General features: G+C 46.4%; 1 protein-coding gene across 4 annotated transcripts in view; it reads right to left on the bottom strand.

Annotated features, from left to right (window-relative positions):
• Nucleotides 1-26,175, bottom strand: part of LOC129815689 (protein CBFA2T2-like) — an 80,344-nt gene that overhangs the window by 35,492 nt on the left and 18,677 nt on the right. Inside the window, exon 1 of one of the 4 annotated variants that reach the window (XM_055869721.1) lies at nucleotides 9,628-10,594. The exons of the other annotated variants lie outside the window; for them this stretch is intronic. Within the exon in view, the coding sequence (XP_055725696.1) occupies nucleotides 9,628-9,691 (64 nt within the window). The 5' untranslated portion in view covers nucleotides 9,692-10,594. Of the gene's footprint in view, nucleotides 1-9,627; nucleotides 10,595-26,175 lie in introns of those variants that run through there. 4 annotated transcript variants of the gene reach the window in all.

The following is a 26,175-nucleotide window of genomic DNA, read 5'->3' as shown; positions in this document are numbered from 1 at the left end:
TACAGTTGAAGTCGGAAGTTTACATACACCTTAGCCAAATACATTTGAACTCAGTTATTCACAATTCCTGACATTTAATCCTGGTAAAAATTCCCTGTTTTAGGTCAGTTAGGATCACCACTTTATTTGAAGAATGACAGAGCTTGTGTAACTGAGTCTGGTTTGTAGGCCTCCTTGCTCACACACGCTTTAACAGTTCTGCCCACACATTTTCTATAGGATTGAGGTCAGGACTTTATGATGGCCACTCCAATACCTTGACTTTGTTGTCCTTAAGACATTATCCACAACTTTGGAAGTATGCTTGTGGTTATTGTCCATTTGGAAGACCCATTTGCAACCAAGCTTTAACTTCCTGACTGATGTCTTGAGATGTTGCTTCAATATATCCACATCATTTTCCTCCCTCATGATGCCATCTATTTTGTGAAGTGCACCAGTCCCTCCTGCAACAAAGCACCCCCACAACATGATGCTGCCACCCCCGTGCTTCCCGGGTTGGGATGGTGTTCTTCGGCTTGCAAGCGTCCCCCTATTTCCTCCAAACATAACGATGGTCATTATGGCCAAACAGTTCTATTTTTGTTTCATCAGACCAGAGGACATTTCTCCAAAAAGTACGATCTTTGTCCCCATTTGCAGTTGCATACCCGAGTCTGGCTTTTTTATGGCGGTTTTGGGAACAGTGGTATCTTCCTTGCTGAGCGGCCTTTCAGGTTATGTCGATATAGGACTTGGGATATAGATACTTTTGTACCTGTTTCCTCCAGCATCTTCACAAGGTCGTTTGTTTTTGGTCTGTGATTGATTTGCACTTTCGCACCAAAGTAAGTTCATCTCTAGGAGATGCCTCCTGAGCGGTGTGACGGCTGCGTGGTCCCATGGTGTTAATACTTGCGTACTATTGTTGTACAGGTGAACGTGGTACCTTCAGGCATTTGGAAACTTCTGGCTGATTTCTTTTGATTTTCCCATGATGTCAAGCAAAGAGGCACTGAGACTGAAGGCCTTGAAATACATCCACAGGTACACCTCCAATTGACTCAAATGATGTCAACTAGCCTATCAAAAGCTTCTAGAGCCATGACATAATTTTCAGGAATTTTCCAAGCTGTTTAAAGGCACAGGCAACTTAGTGTATGTAAACTTCTGACCCACTGGAATTGTGATACAGTGAATTATAGGTGAAATAATCTGTTTGTAAACAATTGTTTGAAAAATGACTTGTCATGCACAAAGTAGATGTCGTAACCGACTTGCAAGAACTATAGTTTGTTAACAAGACATTTGTGGAGTGGTTGAAAAATTTGTTTTAATGACTACAACCTAAGTGTATGTAAACTTCCGACTTCAACTGTTGAATTAATAAAGCCAGCAGACAAGCATGTGCACACACACACATTCCCACACAACAGTGAGGGTTCACCTGAACTCTCTGGATTGCAGCACTGCACCCTGTGATTTGACCGCTCCCTCTGCCCTTGCATCTGAGCCCCGCTTTGACTCTACCCTCCCTTCATTTCTCCCCCTCTTCTTGTCCTCCCCTCTCTTTCTCGCCGCACCCTGTGGTCTGCCTTCTATCGCTCCACCTGTTCAGGAGAGCAGGGGTGCAGGAAGAAAGGCTATACACAGCAATTTGGGCTTCTGTCTCACACACACGCACGTGACATAGTGACGGGCACACACAAGCACGCACACACACACATACACACACACTGTGCCAGCACTTGACATGGAGCAGCCTGGAGCACACACACTGGTTCCAATGCTCCGCACGTCTCAATAACATGATCCATGGGACGTATAGCTCCGCAAGTCTCAATAACACGATCCATGGGGCGTACAGTTCCACACGTCTCAATAACACGATCCATGGGACGTATAGCTCCACACGTCTCAATAACACGATCCATGGGACGTACAGGTCCACACGTCTCAATAACACGATCCATGGGACGTATAGCTCCACACGTCTCAATAACACGATCCATGGGACGTACAGGTCCACGCGTCTCAATAACACGATCCATGGGACGTACAGTTCCACACGTCTCAATAACACGATCCATGGGACGTATAGCTCCACACGTCTCAATAACACGATCCATGGGACGTACAGGTCCACACGTATCAATAACACGATCCATGGGACGTATAGCTCCACACGTCTCAATAACACGATCCATGGGACGTACAGTTCCACACGTCTCAATAACACGATCCATGGGACGTACAGTTCCACACGTCTCAATAACACGATCCATGGGACATATAGCTCCACACATCTCAATAACACGATCCATGGGACGTACAGGTCCACACGTCTCAATAACGCGATCCATGGGACGTATAGCTCCACACGTCTCAATAACACGATCCATGGGACGTACAGGTCCACACGTCTCAATAACACGATCCATGGGACGTATAGCTCCACACGTCTCAATAACACGATCCATGGGACGTATAGCTCCACACGTCTCAATAACACGATCCATGGGACGTATAGCTCCACACGTCTCAATAACACGATCCATGGGACGTGTAGCTCCACACTTCTCAATAACACGATCCATGGGACGTATTGCTCCACACATCTCAATAACACGATCCATGGGACGTATAGCTTCAAATCAAATCTTATTAGTCACATGCGCCGAATACAACAGGTGTAGACCTTACAGTGAAATGCTTATTTACGAGCCCCTAACCAACAAAGTACTGAGTAAAGGGTCTGAATACTTAAGTAAATGTGGTATTTCAGTTTTTTTATTTGTAATAAATTAGCAAAAATGTATAAAAACCTGTTTTTGCTTTGTCATTATTGGGTATTGTGTGTATATTGACGAGGGAAAAAAACTGTGTAATCAATTTTAGAATAAGGCTGTAACGTAACAACATGTGGAAAAAGTGAAAGGGTCTGAATACTTCCCGAATGCACTGTACAGCTTCATAATAACAATATCAGTATTATTGAGGATGACGTCTCAATAACACAATCCATTGGACGTATAACTTCATAATAACAATATCAGTTCCGCCAACACAATAGAAAGCTGATATGCAGCTCTATCCTCTGAGGAAACCATTGCTTCCAATACATTGCTTTGTGTTTAGTGGTCCATATGTATAAAGTGTATCAATACATTGATTAGTGTTTAGTGGTCCATATGTACACAGTGTATCAATACAGTGATTGGTGTTTAGTGGTCCATATGTATAAAGTGTATCAGAATATGACTGCTGATCTAGGATCACTTTTTCATTTTATTTCAGTTTTACCGTTTAGATCCTAATATGATATGGACGGGGGAGACCTGATTCTAGATCAGGACTCCCACTCTGAGAAGCTTTGTGAATATGGGTCAGAGTGCATCTTTCTCAAGTCAAAAGAACAGACGGTATCAAAACAACTATATTTCTTTCCAGTTCCTTTACCAAGCACATTTAGCAATTACTATCAACATTCGTGTCAACTGCTAAAGTCAAATGAGATTGGAAATCCTTGGCTCTGGCATAAGGTAACTGAGAAGACATCACATGGCGACGTTACAGATAATTCAATGCAACACAGAAAGAGACAGGCCTAATTCACTCAGTATGTCAGTTAATGGGCCATAGCCGGATGACTTCCGGAGACCACTACTACTGTCAGTCTGTCACCTCAGACCACTACTACTGTCAGTCTGTCACCTGAGACCACTACTACTGTCAGTCTGTCACCTGAGACCACTACTACTGTCAGTCTGTCACCTGAGACCACTACTACTGTCAGTCTGTCACCTCAGACCACTACTACTGTCAGTCTGTCACCTCAGACCACTACTACTGTCAGTCTGTCACCTCAGACCACTACTAGTGTCAGTCTGTCACCTCAGACCACTACTACTGTCAGTCTGTCGACTGAGACCACTACCACTGTCAGTCTGTCACCTCAGACCACTACTACTGTCAGTCTGTCACCTGAGACCACTACTACTGTCAGTCTGTCACCTGAGACCACTACTACTGTCAGTCTGTCGCCTGAGACCACTACTACTGTCAGTCTGTCACCTGAGACCACTAATACTGTCAGTCTGTCGCCTGAGACCACTACTACTGTCAGTCTGTCACCTGAGACCACTACTACTGTCAGTCTGTCACCTGAGACCACTACCACTGTCAGTTTGTCACCTCAGACCACTACTACTGTCAGTCTGTCACCTCAGACCACTACTACTGTCAGTCTGTCACCTGAGACCACTACTACTGTCAGTCTGTCACCTCAGACCACTACCACTGTCAGTCTGTCACCTGAGACCACTACTACTGTCAGTCTGTCACCTGAGACCACTACTACTGTCAGTCTGTCACCTCAGACCACTACTACTGTCAGTCTGTCACCTGAGACCACTACTACTGTCAGTCTGTCACCTGAGACCACTACTACTGTCAGTCTGTCACCTGAGACCACTACTACTGTCAGTCTGTCACCTCAGACCACTACTACTGTCAGTCTGTCACCTCAGACCACTACTACTGTCAGTCTGTCACCTCAGACCACTACTAGTGTCAGTCTGTCACCTCAGACCACTACTACTGTCAGTCTGTCGACTGAGACCACTACCACTGTCAGTCTGTCACCTCAGACCACTACTACTGTCAGTCTGTCACCTGAGACCACTACTACTGTCAGTCTGTCACCTGAGACCACTACTACTGTCAGTCTGTCGCCTGAGACCACTACTACTGTCAGTCTGTCACCTGAGACCACTAATACTGTCAGTCTGTCGCCTGAGACCACTACTACTGTCAGTCTGTCACCTGAGACCACTACTACTGTCAGTCTGTCACCTGAGACCACTACCACTGTCAGTTTGTCACCTCAGACCACTACTACTGTCAGTCTGTCACCTCAGACCACTACTACTGTCAGTCTGTCACCTGAGACCACTACTACTGTCAGTCTGTCACCTCAGACCACTACCACTGTCAGTCTGTCACCTGAGACCACTACTACTGTCAGTCTGTCACCTGAGACCACTACTACTGTCAGTCTGTCACCTCAGACCACTACTACTGTCAGTCTGTCACCTGAGACCACTACTACTGTCAGTCTGTCACCTCAGACCACTACTACTGTCAGTCTGTCGCCTGAGACCACTACTACTGTCAGTCTGTCACCTCAGACCACTACTAGTGTCAGTCTGTCACCTGAGACCACTACTACTGTCAGTCTGTCACCTGAGACCACTACTACTGTCAGTCTGTCGCCTGAGACCACTACTACTGTCAGTCTGTCACCTCAGACCACTACTAGTGTCAGTCTGTCACCTCAGACCACTACTACTGTCAGTCTGTCGACTGAGACCACTACCACTGTCAGTCTGTCACCTCAGACCACTACTACTGTCAGTCTGTCACCTGAGACCACTACTACTGTCAGTCTGTCACCTGAGACCACTACTACTGTCAGTCTGTCGCCTGAGACCACTACTACTGTCAGTCTGTCACCTGAGACCACTAATACTGTCAGTCTGTCGCCTGAGACCACTACTACTGTCAGTCTGTCACCTGAGACCACTACTACTGTCAGTCTGTCACCTGAGACCACTACCACTGTCAGTTTGTCACCTCAGACCACTACTACTGTCAGTCTGTCACCTCAGACCACTACTACTGTCAGTCTGTCACCTGAGACCACTACTACTGTCAGTCTGTCACCTCAGACCACTACCACTGTCAGTCTGTCACCTGAGACCACTACTACTGTCAGTCTGTCACCTGAGACCACTCCACTGTCAGTCTGTCACCTCAGACCACTACTACTGTCAGTCTGTCACCTGAGACCACTACTACTGTCAGTCTGTCACCTAAGACCACTACCACTGTCAGTCTGTCACCTGAGACCACTACTACTGTCAGTCTGTCACCTGAGACCACTACCACTGTCAGTCTGTCGCCTGAGACCACTACTACTGTCAGTCTGTCACCTGAGACCACTACCACTGTCAGTCTGTCACCTGAGACCACTACTATTGTCAGTCTGTCACCTGAGACCACTAATACTGTCAGTCTGTCACCTGAGACCACTACCACTGTCAGTATGTCACCTGAGACCACTAATACTGTCAGTCTGTCACCTGAGACCACTACCACTGTCAGTCTGTCACCTGAGACCACTACTACTGTCAGTCTGTCACCTGAGACCACTACTACTGTCAGTCTGTCACCTGAGACCACTACTACTGTCAGTCTGTCACCTGAGACCACTACTACTGTCAGTCTGTCACCTGAGACCACTACTACTGTCAGTCTGTCACCTGAGACCACTACTACTGTCAGTCTGTCACCTGAGACCACTAATACTGTCAGTCTGTCACCTGAGACCACTAATACTGTCAGTCTGTCACCTGAGACCACTAATACTGTCAGTCTGTCACCTGAGACCACTAATACTGTCAGTCTGTCACCTGAGACCACTACCACTGTCAGTCTGTCACCTGAGACCACTACTACTGTCAGTCTGTCACCTGAGACCACTACTACTGTCAGTCTGTCACCTGAGACCACTACCACTGTCAGTCTGTCACCTGAGACCACTACTACTGTCAGTCTGTCACCTGAGACCACTAATACTGTCAGTCTGTCACCTGAGACCACTACCACTGTCAGTCTGTCACCTGAGACCACTACTACTGTCAGTCTGTCACCTGAGACCACTACTACTGTCAGTCTGTCACTGACTAACATACGGATGCACGCCTTAACACACACACTGACTAAAACGCACACACACATTATTATAAAGAATATTGTCCTGTGTTAGCTCAGCGAGACAACTATGTCTACAGGATGTTTGTCTAGCTGGTCTGACTGCCACCTGTCACCTTATCCCTGATATGAATGAACAAGAAGCACAAGCATAGAGACAGAACATGAAAAATAGCCTGGAAAGTCATGCTGTAGTGTACACATTAACTGAAGTTGTTTCAAAGATATGGTTTATACTAAAAATAAATAAATACATTCTGTGTAAAGGAGAGTAGAATAGAATCTAATAGAATAGGGCTAGATAAGAGTAAAATAGAATCCAATAGAATAGGGCTAGATAAGAGCAAAATATAATCCAATAGAATAGGGCTAGATAAGAGCTAAATATAATCCAATAGAATAGGGATAGATAAGAGTTAAATAGAATCCAATAGAATTGGGCTAGATAAGTCAAATAGAATCCAATCGAATAGGGCTAGATGAGAGTCAAATAGAATCCAATAGAATAGGGCTAGATAAGAGCAAAATATAATCCAATAGAATAGGGCTAGATAAGAGCTAAATATAATCCAATAGAATAGGGATAGATAAGAGTCAAATAGAATCAAATAGAATTGGGCTAGATAAGAGTCAAATAGAATCCAATCGAATAGGGCTAGATGAGAGTCAAATAGAATCCAATAGAATAGGGCTAGATAAGAGTCAAATAGAATCCAATAGAATAGGGCTAGATAAGAGTCAAATAGAATCCAATAGAATAGGGCTAGATGAGAGTAGAATAGAATCCAATAAAATAGGGCTAGATAAGAGTCAAATAGAATCCAATAGAATAGGGCTAGATAAGAGTCAAATAGAATCCAATAGAATAGGGCTTGATAAGAGTCAAATAGAATCCAATAGAATAGGGCTAGATGAGAGTAGAATAGAATCCAATAAAATAGGGCTAGATAAGAGTCAAATAGAATCCAATAGAATAGGGCTAGATAAGAGTCAAATAGAATCCAATAGAATAGGGCTAGATGAGAGTAGAATAGAATCCAATAAAATAGGGCTAGATAAGAGTCAAATAGAATCCAATAGAATAGGGCTAGATAAGAGTCAAATAGAATCCAATAGAATATGGCTAGATAAGAGTAGAATATAATCCAATAAAATAGGGCTAGATAAGAGTCAAATAGAATCCAATAGAATGGGGCTAGATAAGAGTCAAATAGAATCCAATAGAATAGGGCTAGATAAGAGTCAAATAGAATCCAATAGAATAGGGCTAGATGAGAGTAGAATAGAATCCAATAGAATAGGGCTAGATGAGAGTAGAATAGAATCCAATAGAATAGGGATAGATAAGAGTCAAATAGAATCCAATAGAATAGGGCTAGATAAGATTAGAATAGGGCAGAAATGGGCAGTCTGACTGAACAAGCATCTAAATAGATTCATATGTAATTTGTTCTAAAGGTAGGTGGGGACCATGTCAGAAAAGTGAAAACATAAAGCACTTCAAATACATTTGATAAAGAAATATCAACAACAACAAAAATATGAAACACTTCTTCTTAAATCTTTCATCTTCATGTCTTCTTCATAGATAGATATATATTGTGCTCCTCTCCTGTGCACCAGGTGTCTCTAATCTCCCACTCTAATAAGCATGCCATCTAACAGCTGTGGAGAGCGAGAGAGACATGAGAGACAGAGAGAGCGAGAGAGAAAGGGAGACACGAGAGAGAAAGGGAGACATGAGAGAGAGAGCGACAGAGAGAGAAAGAGCAAGAGAGAGAGAGAGAGAAAGAGAGAGAGAAAGAGAGGGAGAGAGAAAGAGAGATAGAAAAGAGGAATGTTTTGAGAAACAGATGAAGCGGTGAACTGGAATGACTGACACATCCTCCCTGCTACGGTGTATTACCACAAGGCCAGTAAAAGAGTCACTACATTTAATAACTAGATCAAACGTGACATGTGTGTGTGTGTGTCTTGAGGCTATGTGTGTTATATTTGAGTAAGTAATCAGATGAATAATGCATATATAAGACAAAAGGTAGAGGAATGTTTGTGTGATAAGACTGACAATTTGACTTTCAACTACAGGTTGTCAGATACAACAGATCTGAGTGTCAAGGAAGATAAAACACCTATTATCATGTCGTTTCATGATCTAAATTCTGTGTAGAAGACCCATGCTGTCAGTTCTGTGCCCCCCCCCCCGCCCCCCACACACACACACACCTAGAGGCTGTCATGTGGGATGGAATAAAAGGGGAGGCAGTGCACCACTTATCACTGTCTGACAGCTTCCTCTGAACACACACACACACAGACAGACATGCAAACACACCCCAAGTCACAACTCAGGGACATTTCCTGCCATGTGGGCCATTCCGACCTTGATTGTTGTAACTTAAGGACACCTGACAGACAATGTGACTGTACAACAACAACTGCAAGAACAACAGTCTGAAACAACAAATAGAGAAGCGCTTCTAAAAGACGAATTATGCTTGTGATTTTAGAAAGATACATTTCCATCAAAAGACCTCGCTAGTTCTAAGCTCTGAATGCTTAAATCCATATAAAATGAATTACAACACAAAAAAGGAGCATTGCACCCACCTACCTAACGCCCCGCACTCCTACCAAAAAAAACACTCAGGAGATATAGAGAGACAGAGACAGAAAGAGAGAGAGAGAGAGAGAGGGAGAGAGAGAGAGAAAGAGAGATAGAGAAAGAGGGAGAAAGAGAGAGACAAAGGGAGAGAGAAGGAGAAAAAGAACGAGAGAGTCAAAGAGGACAAGAATAGAGGAAGAAGCCTGCTCACAAAGCCAAGGACACAAAAGGGTTTTAAGCTATCAGCCCCTTAGCACCACAACCAGTACCGTTGCTGCCTCGATTGCCCAGGCCCCCTCCTCCTCCCTCCTTCCTCTGTCCCCCATCCTCCATATGGATCTAATCGGGCAAGAGGCTGGCCAGCTGGGACCCCCAACAGTCACCTGTGAAGGAGACAGAAGGGACAGAAGGGCCCCGGCTCCCCCAGCCAAGGGGAGAAACACAATGCTGTGTTCCAAGGGAAGCAGAGGAGGGGGAAGGCGGGATAGAGAGGGGGATAGAGGGAGGAAGAGGGGGATAGAGGGAGGATGGGATAGAGGGAGAGAGAGGGGTTTAAAGGGAGGGAGGATGGGATAGAGGGAGAGAGAGGGGTTTAAAGGGAGGGAGGAGGGGATAGAGGGAGAGAGAGGGGTTTAAAGGGAGGGAGGAGGGGATAGAGGGAGAGAGAGGGGTTTAAAGGGAGGGAGGATGGGATAGAGGGAGGGAGAGGGGTTTAAAGGGAGGGAGGAGGGGATAGAGGGAGGGAGAGGGGTTTAAAGGGAGGGAGGATGGGATAGAGGAATGGAGAGGGGTTTAAAGGGAGGGAGTAGGGGATAGAGGGAGAGATAGGGGTTTAAAGGGAGGGAGGATGGGATAGAGGGAGGGAGAGGGGTTTAAAGGGAGGGAGGAGGGGATAGAGGGAGAGAGAGGGGTTTAAAGGGAGGGAGGATGGGATAGAGGGAGAGAGAGGGGTTTAAAGGGAGGAGGGGATAGAGGGAGGGAGAGGGGAATATAGGGAGGGAGAGGGGGGTATAGGGAGGAAGGGATAGAGGGAGGGAGAGGGGTTTAGAGGGGGGGAGGACGGGATAGAGGGAAGGAGAGGGGGATAGAGGGAGGGAGAGTAGGATAGAGGGAGGGAGGAGGGGATATAGGGAGGGAGGAGGGGATATAGGGAGGGAGAGTGGGATAGAGGGAGGGAGAGGGGGATAAAGGGAGGGAGAGAGGGGGAGAGGGGATAGAGGGAGGGAAAGGGGGATGTAGGGAGGGAGAGGGGGATAGAGGGAGGGAGGAGGGGATAGAGGGAGGGAGAGGGTGATAGAGGGAGGGTGGGGGGATAGAGGGAGGGAGAGGGGGATAGAGGGAGGGAGACAGGGATAGAGGGAGGGAGAGGGGGATAGAGGGAGGGAGACAGGGATAGAGGGAGGGAGATGGGGATACAGAGAGGGTGAGGGGATAGAGGGAGGGAGAGGGGGATAGAGGGAGGGTTGAATGGATAGAGGGAGGGTGAGGGGATAGAGGGAGGGTGAGGGGATAGAGGGAGGGAGAGGGGGATAGTGGGAGGGTGAGGGGATAGAGGGAGGGAGAGGGGGATAGAGGGAGGGAGACAGGGATAGAGGGAGGGAGATGGGGATACAGGGAGGGTGAGGGGATAGAGGGAGGGAGAGGGGGATAGAGGGAGGGTGAGGGGATAGAGGGAGGGAGAGGGGGATAGTGGGAGGGTGAGGGGATAGAGGGAGGGAGGTGGGGAGGTGGGGATAGAGGGAGGGTGGGGGATGGAGGGATAGAGGGAGGTAGATCGAGGGAGGAGGAGGGGGGTAGAGGGAGGGTGAGGGGATAGAGGGAGGGAGCGGGGGATAGAGGGAGGGTGAGGGGATAGAGGGAGGGAGGGGGGATAGAGGGAGGGTGAGGGGATAGAGAGAAGGAGAGGGGGATAGTGGGAGGGTGAGGGGATAGAGGGAGGGAGAGGGGGATAGTGGGAGGGTGAGGGGATAGAGGGAGGGAGGTGGGATAGAGGGAGGGTGGGGGGATGGAGGGATAGAGGGAGGTAGATCGAGGGAGGAGGAGGGGGGTAGAGGGAGCATGGAAGGGATGGAGGGAGGGAGGTTAAAGACATAAGGCATTGAATGCAGCATGGTGAGAGTAGACTGGAAACAAAGCCTGCACCTGGTCTCTGCCTGTCCACACACTGACAATACAGATCACATCTCTCTCTCTCTCAAATATACTGTACACACACACACACACATACACACGAAAGCATGCATACACACACAAGCACACCAACTCCCCCATGACAACTCCCCATGACAACTCTCCCATGACAACTCCTCCATGACAACTCCTCCATGACAACTCCCCCATGACAACTCTCCGACGACAACTCGTCCATGACAACTCCCCCATGACAACTCCCCCATGACAACTCCCCATGACAACTCCTCCATGACAACTCTCCCATGACAACTCCTCCATGACAACTCCTCCATGACAACTCTCCCATGACAACTCCCCCATGACAACTCCTCCATGACAACTCTCCCATGACAACTCCTCCATGACAACTCCCCCATGACAACTCCCCCATGACAACTCCATATGACAACAACCCATGACAACTCTCCCCATGACAACAACCCATGACAACTCTCCCCATGACAACAACCCATGACAACTCCCCATGACAACTCCCCATGACAACTCCTCCATGACAACTCCTCCATGACAACTCCCCATGACAACTCCTCCATGACAACTCCTCCATGACAACTCCTCCATGACAACTCCCCATGACAACTCCTCCATGACAACTCCTCCATGACAACTCCCCATGACAACTCCTCCATGACAACTCATCCATGACAACTCCCCCATGACAACTCCCCATGACAACTCCCCCATGACAACTCCTCCATGACAACTCCCCATGACAACTCTTCCATGACAACTCCTCCATGACAACTCTCCCATGACAACTCCTCCATGACAACTCCCCATGACAACTCTTCCATGACAACTCCCCCATGACAACAACCCATGACAACTCCCTATGACAACAACCCATGACAACTCTCCCCATGACAACAACCCATGACAACAACCCATGACAACTCTCCCCATGACAACTCCTCCATGACAACTCCTCCATGACAACTCCCCCATGACAACTCCCCATAACAACTCTTCCATGACAACTCCCCATGACAACTCCTCCATAACAACTCTTCCATGACAACTGCCTCATGACAACTCTCCCCATGACAACAACCCATGACAACTCCTCCATGACAACTCCCCATGACAACTCCTCCATAACAACTCTTCCATGACAACTCCCTCATGACAACTCTCCCCATGACAACAACCCATGACAACTCCTCCATGACAACTCCCCATGACAACTCCTCCATAACAACTCTTCCATGACAACTCCCTCATGACAACTCTCCCCATGACAACAACCCATGACAACTCCTCCATGACAACTCCCCATGACAACTCCTCCATAACAACTCTCCCCATGACAACAACCCATGACAACTCCATATGACAACAACCCATGACAACAACCCATGACAACAACCCATGACAACAACCCATGACAACTCCCCATGACAACTCCTCCATAACAACTCTTCCATGACAACTCCCTCATGACAACTCTCCCCATGACAACAACCCATGACAACTCCTCCATGACAACTGTCTAAACAAAGGCTTAGAGCTCCTATATCGGGGCTGTGTGTATGTGTGTGTCGCCTTTCCAATGAGGCACACGATGCTAGCTCCATTCAGCTCATTTGAAAACATTATTTATAGTTTTTGCATCTTGGGTGATGACAACTCCAATCAGCCAAAAGTACATTAAATTGTAACCTCCCCATTGTCCAATCATCAGGTGCTGTTAAAATAAAATGTACTATCTACGGACCTTCAAATATGATCTATAATACTTTGTGGGGTAATTTGGGCATGTCTAGTGCTCTATGTAGGGAATAGGGGACAATTTGGGAAAGTGTTGGACAAGAGACAACAGGGAAAATAAATGAGTCTGCATGTTAGAGGCGCCATGAAGGGAGAGGGAAAGAGAGAAAGAGAGACAGGGAGGGATAGAGACAGAGAAAGAGAGAGGGAAGGAGAGAAAGAGAGATGGGGAGAGAAAGACAGAGAAAGAGAGAAGAAGGAGAGAAAGAGAGACAGGCAGAGAAAGAGACAGAGAAAGAGAGAGGGAAGGAGAGAAAGAGAGATGGGGAGAGAAAGAGACAGAGAAAGAGAGGAAGGAGAGAAAGAGAGATGGGGAGAGAAAGAGACAGAGAAAGAGAGAGGGAAGGAGAGAAAGAGAGACGGGGAGAGAAAGAGACAGAGAAAGAGAGGGAAGGAGAGAAAGAGAGACGGGGAGAGAAAGACAGAGAAAGAGAGAGTGAAGGAGAGAAAGAGCGAGGGAGAGAAAAACGGGATGAGAAAAGTGCTGTTTTCACTTGGTTTCATCAGTAAGGCAAGACTGTCAAGCGTCACAAATAGTACCCTATTCCCTATATAGTGCACTACTTTAGACCAGAGCTCTATAGAACCCTACTCCCTATATAGTTCACTACTTTAGACCAGAGTCCTATGGGCCTTGGTCAACAGTAGTGCACTAAATATGGAATAGGTTGTCATTTTGGATGAAGCCTCGAACGGCCAGGCTGCGTGTTTGTGTTGGCTGGCCTTACATCTCCAGCCAGCAGCAGACTACATAGCTGGCCCTGGCCCAACGTCAACAGGGTACCTTTGTGTGTGAGTGTGTGTGTGTGTGTGTGTGTGTGTGTGCGTGCGTGCGTGTGCGCGTGCGTGTGTGCGTAGGTAACAGATGTGTCTTCAACGTGGGCCCATCACGTTTATCCGCGAGATGGGAGAAGAGAGGAGGAGAAAGAGAGGGCTTCTTCTTTGCCCTCAATTCCCCTCCAAAGAAATCCAGTCTATAACCTTGTCACTCAGTTATAATTACAAAAATACAAACGGCTGTCCTGGCTGGAGCCTGTACAAAATGACTGCAGAGATGGAATAGCACTTACTGGCACTGAATGACAGAGAGAGAGAGTCAAAGAGGACAAGAACAGAGAGAGAAGCAGAAAACAGAGGAATGTACTACGGACAGACGACGGCTATAAAGGAGTGTGGCCCCATGAACAAAGTAGAGTTTAAAGAGCAGGGAAGAAACGGGTGATTGGGAGACGACTCGTAAATGCTGTAGGGCTCGAAGGGAATGGAACAGCATCCACATGGACATGAAGTCAGCGCTCTGGGTTTGAGTGGCCCTCCACACACCCTATTCCCTATATAATGGCTTAGTGTTGACCAGAGCTCTTAGGGCTCTGTTCAAAAGTAGTGCACTATATAGGAAATAGGGTCCCATTTGTGAGGAAGCCCGTGGCCCCTATTCAATCCCAAATGATAATAATTTCTGTGTCTATTCTCAGAAACAATGGAGATTTGCATTCATATTGTGCAGTTGGTTGTCATTCTGTTCCACCGAGTATTGTTGGGTATGAGGAATGCAGGAATCCAAATAACGTACATTGTATTCTTGCATTGCAGAAGGACTGATGTTCTCAGCCTAGGCCTAGACCCAGAAACCTGGTTAACGGATTTGATTGAACAAGGTCATTTTTAAGTAAATCTCCATGGACTGCTTTATAACGAGCCCTCTAATATGTTGGTATCTGGGTCATGTTTGTAACAATGTCAGACACACATCTGCAACCGATGGCTCCATTGTAATTTGATGGCCCATTCCAGAGTGAAATACACACCTGCATCACTGAGCGGTCAGATGGAGTGTGTGTTTGTGTGTGTGTGTGTGTGTGTGTGTGTGTGTGTGTGTGTGTGTGTGTGTGTGTGTGTGTGTGTGTGTAGAGAGAGGAGTGTAGGCTTCCAGGTGTTCCAGGGTCAGTCAAAAACGAATCGGAAATTCAGTGAACACACCTGCGCAAAACAAAAGCTTGTCCCAAAAATGTTTAATCACACACTTGGCATAGAATAGTGACATAATCCCCATAATTCCCACCCTTCATTCATCCCCATTCAAAGAAAACCAGTTGTTCCCACAGCAGCAGCACTCCTTTCCCTTGCCCAGTAGAACAGGGCCCTTCTCACCTCTCCGTGAATAACTGATATTCTTGCTCATCAATCAGCCGAGTCCCCACCATCCTGATGTCTCTTTCAACTCCAGCCTGAGCCCTGGACACTGTCATAAATCAGAGAGTACTGTGAGCACTTCTGTCATTGGAAGGGTCAGACAAACCGTCTCCTATTCTTTACGAACCGCCTGACAGTCCACTTAACCTGCCGGTCTCGACAGCACTCATTTTTTAAATCATGTCGGACATGGACAGAGTCAGATAGAAAGGCAAGGCAGCTCCGAGGCAAAACCATGTGTCGTTTGACACTAGTCTACTATAGCAGACACAGCTTTGGCCATAAAACTGGATACGAGCTTTGGGACATTAGGAACAAGAGAGACTAGTAAGGCAAGCTCGTTTGAGACCAGGTGTGAAGAGGGAGGCTTACTGTGAGTGGCTCTACCAAGGCAAAGAGGTCATTCACAGCCAGATGTTCAATACGCCACAGGCCATGTTTAATGCATTAAAATGGCTCGGTTTTCACAACGCCGATTATGACAGTGGAATACTTGCACTTTGACAGAGGGAAAATGTCAAAAGACGAGTAATAAAAGTGATAAATAGAGTCACATGTGGCAGACGTTGGGATTTAACCCCCTGAAGACAATTCAACATTTAAAACATCTTAAATGGTTGGGAACAAGCCAGGAGAATGGAGAGCATGTGTGTAAAGCATTGCATTGAAATGTTGGCCTTCTAACCTACTGTCTTGCATTGAAGTTTAGTTTACAGGCATTTTCACATTATTCTACATTGAAGTGTAGTCTATAGGCATTTTCACATTATTCTACATTGAAGTGTAGTCTATAGGCATTTTCACATTATTCTACATTGAAGTGTAGTCTATAGGCATTTTCACATTATTCTACATTGAAGTGTAGTCTATAGGCATTTTCTTACTCTTCTCTCTGCAACTTCAACATAAACCCCTTCACCTATAAGGACTGAGGGTGGAGTGAATAAAAACCCACATGGAGACATTGAACTATTTCCACACACAGTTCTCCAATAAGCATCAGCCAGCCATGTGTGCCCCAGGTGTGCCCCAGAGTAGTCCCATGTATGCACTCATTCACTGGTGCTGAGCAGTGGGTTAGTCAGTCCTAATGCTCTGTGAGAGACAAATAGCAGTGGGTTAGTCAGTCCTAATGCTCTGTGACAGACAGATAACAGTGGGTTAGTCAGTCCTAATGCTCTGTGAGAGACAGATAGCAGTGGGTTAATCAGTCCTAATGCTCTGTGGGAGACAGATAGCAGTGGGTTAATCAGTCCTACTGCTCTGTGAGAGACAGATAGTAGTGGGTTAGTCAGTCCTAATGCTCTGTGAGAGACAGATAACAGTGGGTTAGTCAGTCCTAATGCTCTGTGAGAGACAGATAACAGTGGGTTAGTCAGTACTAATGCTCTGTGAGAGACAGATAGCAGTGGGTTAGTCAGTCCTAATGCTCTGTGAGAGACAGATAACAGTGGGTTAGTCAGTCCTAATGCTCTGTGAGAGACAGATAGCAGTGGGTTAGTCAGTCCTAATGCTCTGTGAGAGACAGATAACAGTGGGTTAGTCAGTCCTAATGCTCTGTGAGAGACAGATAACAGTGGGTTAGTCAGTCCTAATGCTCTGTGAGAGACAGATAACAGTGGGTTAGTCAGTCCTAATGCTCTGTGAGAGACAGATAACAGTGGGTTAGTCAGTCCTAATGCTCTGTGAGAGACAGATAACAGTGGGTTAGTCAGTCCTAATGCTCTGTGAGAGACAGATAGCAGTGGGTTAGTCAGTCCTAATGCTCTGTGAGAGACAGATAACAGTGGATTAGTCAGTCCAATGCTCTGTGAGAGACAGATAGCAGTGGGTTAGTCAGTCCTAATGCTCTGTGAGAGACAGATAGCAGTGGGTTAGTCAGTCCTAATGCTCTGTGAGAGACAGATAACAGTGGGTTAGTCAGTCCTAATGCTCTCTGAGAGACAGATAGCAGTGGGTTAGTCAGTCCTAATGCTCTGTGAGAGACAGATAACAGTGGGTTAGTCAGTCCTAATGCTCTGTGAGAGACAGATAACAGTGGGTTAGTCAGTCCTAATGCTCTGTGAGAGACAGATAACAGTGGGTTAGTCAGTCCTAATGCTCTGTGAGAGACAGATAACAGTGGGTTAGTCAGTCCTAATGCTCTGTGAGAGACAGATAACAGTGGGTTAGTCAGTCCTAATGCTCTGTGAGAGACAGATAACAGTGGGTTAGTCAGTCCTAATGCTCTGTGAGAGACAGATAACAGTGGGTTAGTCAGTCCTAATGCTCTGTGAGAGACAGATAACAGTGGGTTAGTCAGTCCTAATGCTCTGTGAGAGACAGATAACAGTGGGTTAGTCAGTCCTAATGCTCTGTGAGAGACAGATAGCAGTGGGTTAGTCAGTCCTAATGCTCTGTGAGAGACAGATAACAGTGGGTTAGTCAGTCCTAATGCTCTGTGAGAGACAGATAACAGTGGGTTAGTCAGTCCTAATGCTCTGTGAGAGACAGATAACAGTAGGTTAGTCAGTCCTAATGCTCTGTGAGAGACAGATAGCAGTAGGTTAGTCAGTCCTAATGCTCTGTGAGAGACAGATAGCAGTAGGTTAGTCAGTCCTAATGCTCTGTGGGAGACAGATAGCAGTGGGTTAGTCAGTCCTAATGCTCTGTGAGAGACATATAACAGTGGATTAGTCAGTCCTAATGCTCTGTGAGAGACAGAGAGCAGTGGGTTAGTCAGTCCTAATGCTCTGTGAGAGACAGATAACAGTGGGTTAGTCAGTCCTAATGCTCTGTGACAGACAGATAACAGTGGATTAGTCAGTCCTACTGCTCTGTGAGAGACAGATAGCAGTGGGTTAGTCAGTCCTAATGCTCTGTGAGAGACAGATAACAGTGGGTTAGTCAGTCCTACTGCTCTGTGAGAGACAGATAGCAGTGGGTTAGTCAGTCCTAATGCTCTGTGAGAGACAGATAGCAGTGGGTTAGTCAGTCCTAATGCTCTGTGAGAGACAGATAACAGTGGATTAGTCAGTCCTAATGCTCTGTGAGAGACAGATAGCAGTGGGTTAGTCAGTCCTAATGCTCTGTGAGAGACAGATAACAGTGGGTTAGTCAGTCCTAATGCTCTGTGACAGACAGATAACAGTGGATTAGTCAGTTCTAATGCTCTGTGAGAGACAGATAGCAGTGGGTTAGTCAGTCCTAATGCTCTGTGAGAGACAGATAACAGTGGATTAGTCAGTCCTAATGCTCTGTGAGAGACAGATAGCAGTGGGTTAGTCAGTCCTAATGCTCTGTGAGAGACAGATAGCAGTGGGTTAGTCAGTCCTAACGCTCTGTGAGAGACAGATAACAGTGGGTTAGTCAGTCCTACTGCTCTGTGAGAGACAGATAACAGTGGGTTAGTCAGTCCTAATGCTCTGTGAGAGACAGATAACAGTGGGTTAGTCAGTCCTAATGCTCTGTGAGAGACAGATAACAGTGGGTTAGTCAGTCCTAATGCTCTGTGAGAGACAGATAGCAGTGGGTTAGTCAGTCCTAATGCTCTGTGAGAGACAGATAACAGTGGGTTAGTCAGTCCTAATGCTCTGTGAGAGACAGATAACAGTGGGTTAGTCAGTCCTAATGCTCTGTGAGAGACAGATAACAGTGGGTTAGTCAGTCCTAATGCTCTGTGAGAGACAGATAACAGTGGATTAGTCAGTCCTAATGCTCTGTGAGAGACAGATAACAGTGGGTTAGTCAGTCCTAATGCTCTGTGAGAGACAGATAGCAGTGGGTTAGTCAGTCCTAACGCTCTGTGAGAGACAGATAACAGTGGGTTAGTCAGTCCTACTGCTCTGTGAGAGACAGATAACAGTGGGTTAGTCAGTCCTAATGCTCTGTGAGAGACAGATAACAGTGGGTTAGTCAGTCCTAATGCTCTGTGAGAGACAGATAGCAGTGGGTTAGTCAGTCCTAATGCTCTGTGAGAGACAGATAACAGTGGGTTAGTCAGTCCTAATGCTCTGTGAGAGACAGATAACAGTGGGTTAGTCAGTCCTAATGCTCTGTGAGAGACAGATAACAGTGGGTTAGTCAGTCCTAATGCTCTGTGAGAGACAGATAACAGTGGGTTAGTCAGTCCTAATGCTCTGTGACAGACAGATAACAGTGGATTAGTCAGTCCTACTGCTCTGTGAGAGACAGATAGCAGTGGGTTAGTCAGTCCTAATGCTCTGTGAGAGACAGATAGCAGTGGGTTAGTCAGTCCTAATGCTCTGTGAGAGACAGATAACAGTGGATTAGTCAGTCCTAATGCTCTGTGAGAGACAGATAGCAGTGGGTTAGTCAGTCCTAATGCTCTGTGAGAGACAGATAGCAGTGGGTTAGTCAGTCCTAATGCTCTGTGAGAGACAGAAAACAGTGAGTTAGTCAGTCCTAATGCTCTGTGAGACACAGATAGCAGTGGGTTAGTCAGTCCTACTGCTCTGTGAGAGACAGATAACAGTGGGTTAGTCAGTCCTAATGCTCTGAGAGACAGATAACAGTGGATTAGTCAGTCCTAATGCTCTGTGAGAGACAGATAGCAGTGGGTTAGTCAGTCCTAATGCTCTGTGAGAGACAGATAACAGTGGGTTAGTCAGTCCTAATGCTCTGTGAGAGACAGATAACAGTGGGTTAGTCAGTCCTAATGCTCTGTGAGAGACAGATAGCAGTGGGTTAGTCAGTCCTACTGCTCTGTGAGAGACAGATAGCAGTGGGTTAGTCAGTCCTAATGCTCTGTGAGAGACAGATAGCAGTGGGTTAATCAGTCCTACTGCTCTGTGAGAGACAGATAGCAGTGGGTTAGTCAGTCCTAATGCTCTGTGAGAGACAGATAACAGTGGGTTAGTCAGTCCTAATGCTCTGTGAGAGACAGATAACAGTGGGTTAGTCAGTCCTAATGCTCTGTGAGAGACAGATAACAGTGGGTTAGTCAGTCCTAATGCTCTGTGAGAGACAGATAACAGTGGGTTAGTCAGTCCTAATGCTCTGTGAGAGACAGATAACAGTGGGTTAGTCAGTCCTAATGCTCTGTGAGAGACAGATAGCAGTGGGTTAGTCAGTCCTAATGCTCTGTGAGAGACAGATAACAGTGGGTTAGTCAGTCCTAATGCTCTGTGAGAGACAGATAACAGTGGGTTAGTCAGTCCTAATGCTCTGTGAGAGACAGATAACAGTAGGTTAGTCAGTCCTAATGCTCTGTGAGAGACAGATAGCAGTAGGTTAGTCAGTCCTAATGCTCTGTGAGAGACAGATAGCAGTAGGTTAGTCAGTCCTAATGCTCTGTGGGAGACAGATAGCAGTAGGTTAGTCAGTCCTAATGCTCTGTGAGAGACAGATAACAGTGGGTTAGTCAGTCCTAATGCTCTGTGAGAGACAGATAGCCGTGGGTTAGTCAGTCCTAATGCTCTGTGACAGACAGATAACAGTGGATTAGTCAGTCCTAATGCTCTGTGAGAGACAGATAGCAGTGGGTTAGTCAGTCCTAATGCTCTGTGAGAGACAATTAGCAGTGGGTTAGTCAGTCCTAATGCTCTGTGAGAGACAGATAACAGTGGGTTAGTCAGTCCTACTGCTCTGTGAGAGACAGATAGCAGTGGGTTAGTCAGTCCTAATGCTCTGTGAGAGACAGATAGCAGTGGGTTGGTCAGTCCTAATGCTCTGTGAGAGACAGATAACAGTGGATTAGTCAGTCCTAATGCTCTGTGAGAGACAGATAGCAGTGGGTTGGTCAGTCCTAATGCTCTGTGAGAGACAGATAACAGTGGGTTAGTCAGTCCTAATGCTCTGTGACAGACAGATAACAGTGGATTAGTCAGTCCTAATGCTCTGTGAGAGACAGATAACAGTGGGTTAGTCAGTCCTAATGCTCTGTGAGAGACAGATAACAGTGGGTTAGTCAGTCCTAATGCTCTGTGAGAGACAGATAGCAGTGGGTTGGTCAGTCCTAATGCTCTCTGAGAGACAGATAACAGTGGATTAGTCAGTCCTAATGCTCTGTGAGAGACAGATAGCAGTGGGTTGGTCAGTCCTAATGCTCTGTGAGAGACAGATAACAGTGGGTTAGTCAGTCCTAATGCTCTGTGAGAGACAGATAGCAGTGGGTTAGTCAGTCCTAATGCTCTGTGAGAGACAAATAACAGTGGGTTAGTCAGTCCTAATGCTCTGTGAGAGACAGATAGCAGTGGGTTAGTCAGTCCTAATGCTCTGTGAGAGACAGATAACAGTGGGTTAGTCAGTCCTAATGCTCTCTGAGAGACAGATAACAGTGGGTTAGTCAGTCCTAATGCTCTGTGAGAGACAGATAACAGTGGGTTAGTCAGTCCTAATGCTCTGTGAGAGACAGATAACAGTGGGTTAGTCAGTCCTAATGCTCTGTGAGAGACAGATAACAGTGGGTTAGTCAGTCCTAATGCTCTGTGAGAGACAGATAACAGTGGGTTAGTCAGTCCTAATGCTCTGTGAGAGACAGATAACAGTGGGTTAGTCAGTCCTAATGCTCTGTGAGAGACAGAAAACAGTGAGTTAGTCAGTCCTAATGCTCTGTGAGAGACAGATAGCAGTGGGTTAGTCAGTCCTACTGCTCTGTGAGAGACAGATAACAGTGGGTTAGTCAGTCCTAATGCTCTGTGAGAGACAGATAACAGTGGATTAGTCAGTCCTAATGCTCTGTGAGAGACAGATAGCAGTGGGTTAGTCAGTCCTAATGCTCTGTGAGAGACAGATAACAGTGGGTTAGTCAGTCCTAATGCTCTGTGAGAGACAGATAACAGTGGGTTAGTCAGTCCTAATGCTCTGTGAGAGACAGATAGCAGTGGGTTAGTCAGTCCTACTGCTCTGTGAGAGACAGATAGCAGTGGGTTAGTCAGTCCTAATGCTCTGTGAGAGACAGAGAGCAGTGGGTTAATCAGTCCTACTGCTCTGTGAGAGACAGATAGCAGTGGGTTAGTCAGTCCTAATGCTCTGTGAGAGACAGATAACAGTGGGTTAGTCAGTCCTAATGCTCTCTGAGAGACAGATAACAGTGGGTTAGTCAGTCCTAATGCTCTGTGAGAGACAGATAACAGTGGGTTAGTCAGTCCTAATGCTCTGTGAGAGACAGATAACAGTGGGTTAGTCAGTCCTAATGCTCTGTGAGAGACAGATAACAGTGGGTTAGTCAGTCCTAATGCTCTGTGAGAGACAGATAACAGTGGGTTAGTCAGTCCTAATGCTCTGTGAGAGACAGATAACAGTGGGTTAGTCAGTCCTAATGCTCTGTGAGAGACAGAAAACAGTGAGTTAGTCAGTCCTAATGCTCTGTGAGAGACAGATAGCAGTGGGTTAGTCAGTCCTACTGCTCTGTGAGAGACAGATAACAGTGGGTTAGTCAGTCCTAATGCTCTGTGAGAGACAGATAACAGTGGATTAGTCAGTCCTAATGCTCTGTGAGAGACAGATAGCAGTGGGTTAGTCAGTCCTAATGCTCTGTGAGAGACAGATAACAGTGGGTTAGTCAGTCCTAATGCTCTGTGAGAGACAGATAACAGTGGGTTAGTCAGTCCTAATGCTCTGTGAGAGACAGATAGCAGTGGGTTAGTCAGTCCTACTGCTCTGTGAGAGACAGATAGCAGTGGGTTAGTCAGTCCTAATGCTCTGTGAGAGACAGAGAGCAGTGGGTTAATCAGTCCTACTGCTCTGTGAGAGACAGATAGCAGTGGGTTAGTCAGTCCTAATGCTCTGTGAGAGACAGATAACAGTGGGTTAGTCAGTCCTAATGCTCTGTGAGAGACAGATAGCAGTGGGTTAGTCAGTCCTAATGCTCTGTGAGAGACAGATAACAGTGGGTTAGTCAGTCCTAATGCTCTGTGAGAGACAGATAACAGTGGATTCGTCAGTCCTAATGCTCTGTGAGAGACAGATAGCAGTGGGTTAGTCAGTCCTAATGCTCTGTGAGAGACAGATAACAGTGGGTTAGTCAGTCCTAATGCTCTGTGAGAGACAGATAGCAGTGGGTTAGTCAGTCCTAATGCTCTGTGAGAGACAGATAACAGTGGGTTAGTCAGTCCTACTGCTCTGTGAGAGACAGATAACAGTGGATTCGTCAGTCCTAATGCTCTGTGAGAGACAGATAGCAGTGGGTTAGTCAGTCCTAATGCTCTGTGAGAGACAGTGAAGGACAACAAAGGGCAGGGCCAGCTGTGCTTAAAACAATGTAGAAAATGAGTGTGCTCAGGATGTGTGTGTGCATGTTTCGGTGCATTTGTGTGCATAAGATTGTGTGTGTGTGTGTGTCTCCAGTCTGTTTGCATCTAGGTGTGTGTGCACATGATTGTGTGTTCCTAAGTGTGTGTGTGTGTGTGTTTCTAAGTGTGTGTGTCTTGGTGTGTGGGGAGTGTATTATTCGTCTTCTATGTTCCATACTACTGACGCTCCAGGCTCAAAGCGGGCGGTGCTTCTCCCTTCCCTGTACAGTCAGTCACAGGGCCATAACTCACGGTTTAGGACAGGAAAATAGACAAATAGACAGCCGAGGCCCCTGAGAGTTTGTTTGCTCTCCATTATTAATGACATACTTGGCCACCCCTTCCCCCTCTCTCTCATCCCTCACTCTCAGAGAGGAATGTGAAACAAAAACCTGGCAGGGGAGGCACGTGCTGACCTGAGAGAGAGAGAGAGAGAGAGAGAGAGAGAGAGAGAGAGAGAGAGAGAGAGAGAGAGAGAGAGAGAGAGAGAGAGAGAGAGAGAGAGAGAGAGAGAGAGAGAGAGAGAGAGAGAGAGAGAGAGAGAGAGACAGAGAGAGACAGAGAGAGAGAGAGAGAGAGAGCGAGCGAAAGAAGTCAAATTGAAATTGAATTGAGAGAAAGGTAGTTAGGGAATGAGGTAAAGAGGTTGGGGAGAGAGGCAGGGGGAAGAGAGAGGGCGAGAGGAGGGAAAGAGAGAGAGAGAGAGAGAGAGAGAGAGAAGGGAGAGAGAGAGAGAGAAAGAGGAGAGGGAGAAAGAGAGAGAGAGACAGAGAGAGAGCGAGGGGGGGGTACCTCTGGATGTCTGTGGGTAGGCCCTGTACATTATTCTGATAGAGATCATTGTTCTAATAGAGATCATGGTTCTGATAGAGATCATTGTTCTAATAGAGATCATTGTTCTGATAGAGATCATTGTTCTGATAGAGATCATGGTTCTGATAGAGATCATTGTTCTAATAGAGATCATTGTTCTGATAGAGATCATTGTTCTGATAGAGATCATGGTTCTGATAGAGATCATGGTTCTGATAGAGATCATTGTTCTGATAGAGATCACTGTTCTGATAGAGATCATGGTTCTGATAGAGATCATGGTTCTGATAGAGATCATTGTTCTGATAGAGATCATGGTTCTAATAGAGATCATGTATGGAAATGGAAAGGAACACACCAATCAATGAAATCTCCTTAAACGCATTTACTATCAAGTCCTATGATATCAACCTCTCACACACACTCACACACATACACAGAATATAAAAACACACACAGACACACACACACACGCACAGACACACACACACGCACAGACACACACACACGCAGACACACACACACGCACAGACACACACACACTACACTCAAACGACTACTGACTATAGGGTTCACCAACCACCACTGACACTAAAGGCGTCAGCATGCCTAAGTTCGGCTGGCGCCTAGCCAAACTCGGCTAGCCGAACTGAACAAGTGTGCTCGCATACTCCCTTAAAAGACTTTTGCTTGAAAAACATTAATAATACTGTTTGTCCATATTGAGACACCGTAGCCTGTATACACTTCCTCAAAATAGTCAGAATGAATCTAAGATAATTCAAGAAATCTGTCATTAATTTTGACGTGACCTCCCCCCAAAATTGCATGAAAACGATTTGTCTCTCATTGAATGACAACAAATACTTTATTGAAGAATCCCTACTGTCGACCAATCACCGACGAAGGGGCGTAGACTTCGGCTCCGAACTTCGGCATTGTCTCCAGAATTTTTTTGTGTGTGCCCGAACAACCGGGAAAAAAACCTCACGAAGTCCAAAACATTGTCCTAATATATGCAGGAACTCTACTGAACTGTTTCACTGGCAAGCATGCAGACACCTTAAGGGCCATTTCTCAGGGGCCCAATGAGCCATTTAGCAACATCACTCCCCGGAGACCCCCTCTCCAAGACGGGAGACACATACAGTATATTCAAACCAGTACAGTGAACAAAGGCATGCAGTTCTGGGTCACTAGGCCGGGCCACAAGACATTACCCTGAGCCGACCCTACCAGACCCCTGCCTCACAAGAAACACGGGGAGGGGTTACAGTTGGGGGAGGGGTTACAATCGGACATTCACATACACGCTCACCCTCACACACACACACACACACAGCACTCTCTCTCTCACACAACAGCACTAACACACCACACAGACACAGCCGACATGCGAGAAACAGTTGTTAAGAGAGCAAATGGTTGTGATTGGGACACACCTCTCCCCTCTTCCTCCCCCAGGCCAGGTATCACAGCCCTAGTCACTGGAACTAATAAACAGCTTCCTGCTCTGCAACGATTGAAGCAGCTGCTCGGGTCTTGCGTGTGTTTGTGTATGTGAGAGAGAGAGAGAGAGAGAGAGAGAGAGAGAGAGAGAGAGAGAGAGAGAGAGAG

This window comes from Salvelinus fontinalis, chromosome 18 (genome assembly GCF_029448725.1).
Source record: "Salvelinus fontinalis isolate EN_2023a chromosome 18, ASM2944872v1, whole genome shotgun sequence".
NCBI lineage: Eukaryota > Metazoa > Chordata > Actinopteri > Salmoniformes > Salmonidae > Salvelinus > Salvelinus fontinalis.
This window is presented reverse-complemented; position numbering and strand designations above follow the sequence as displayed.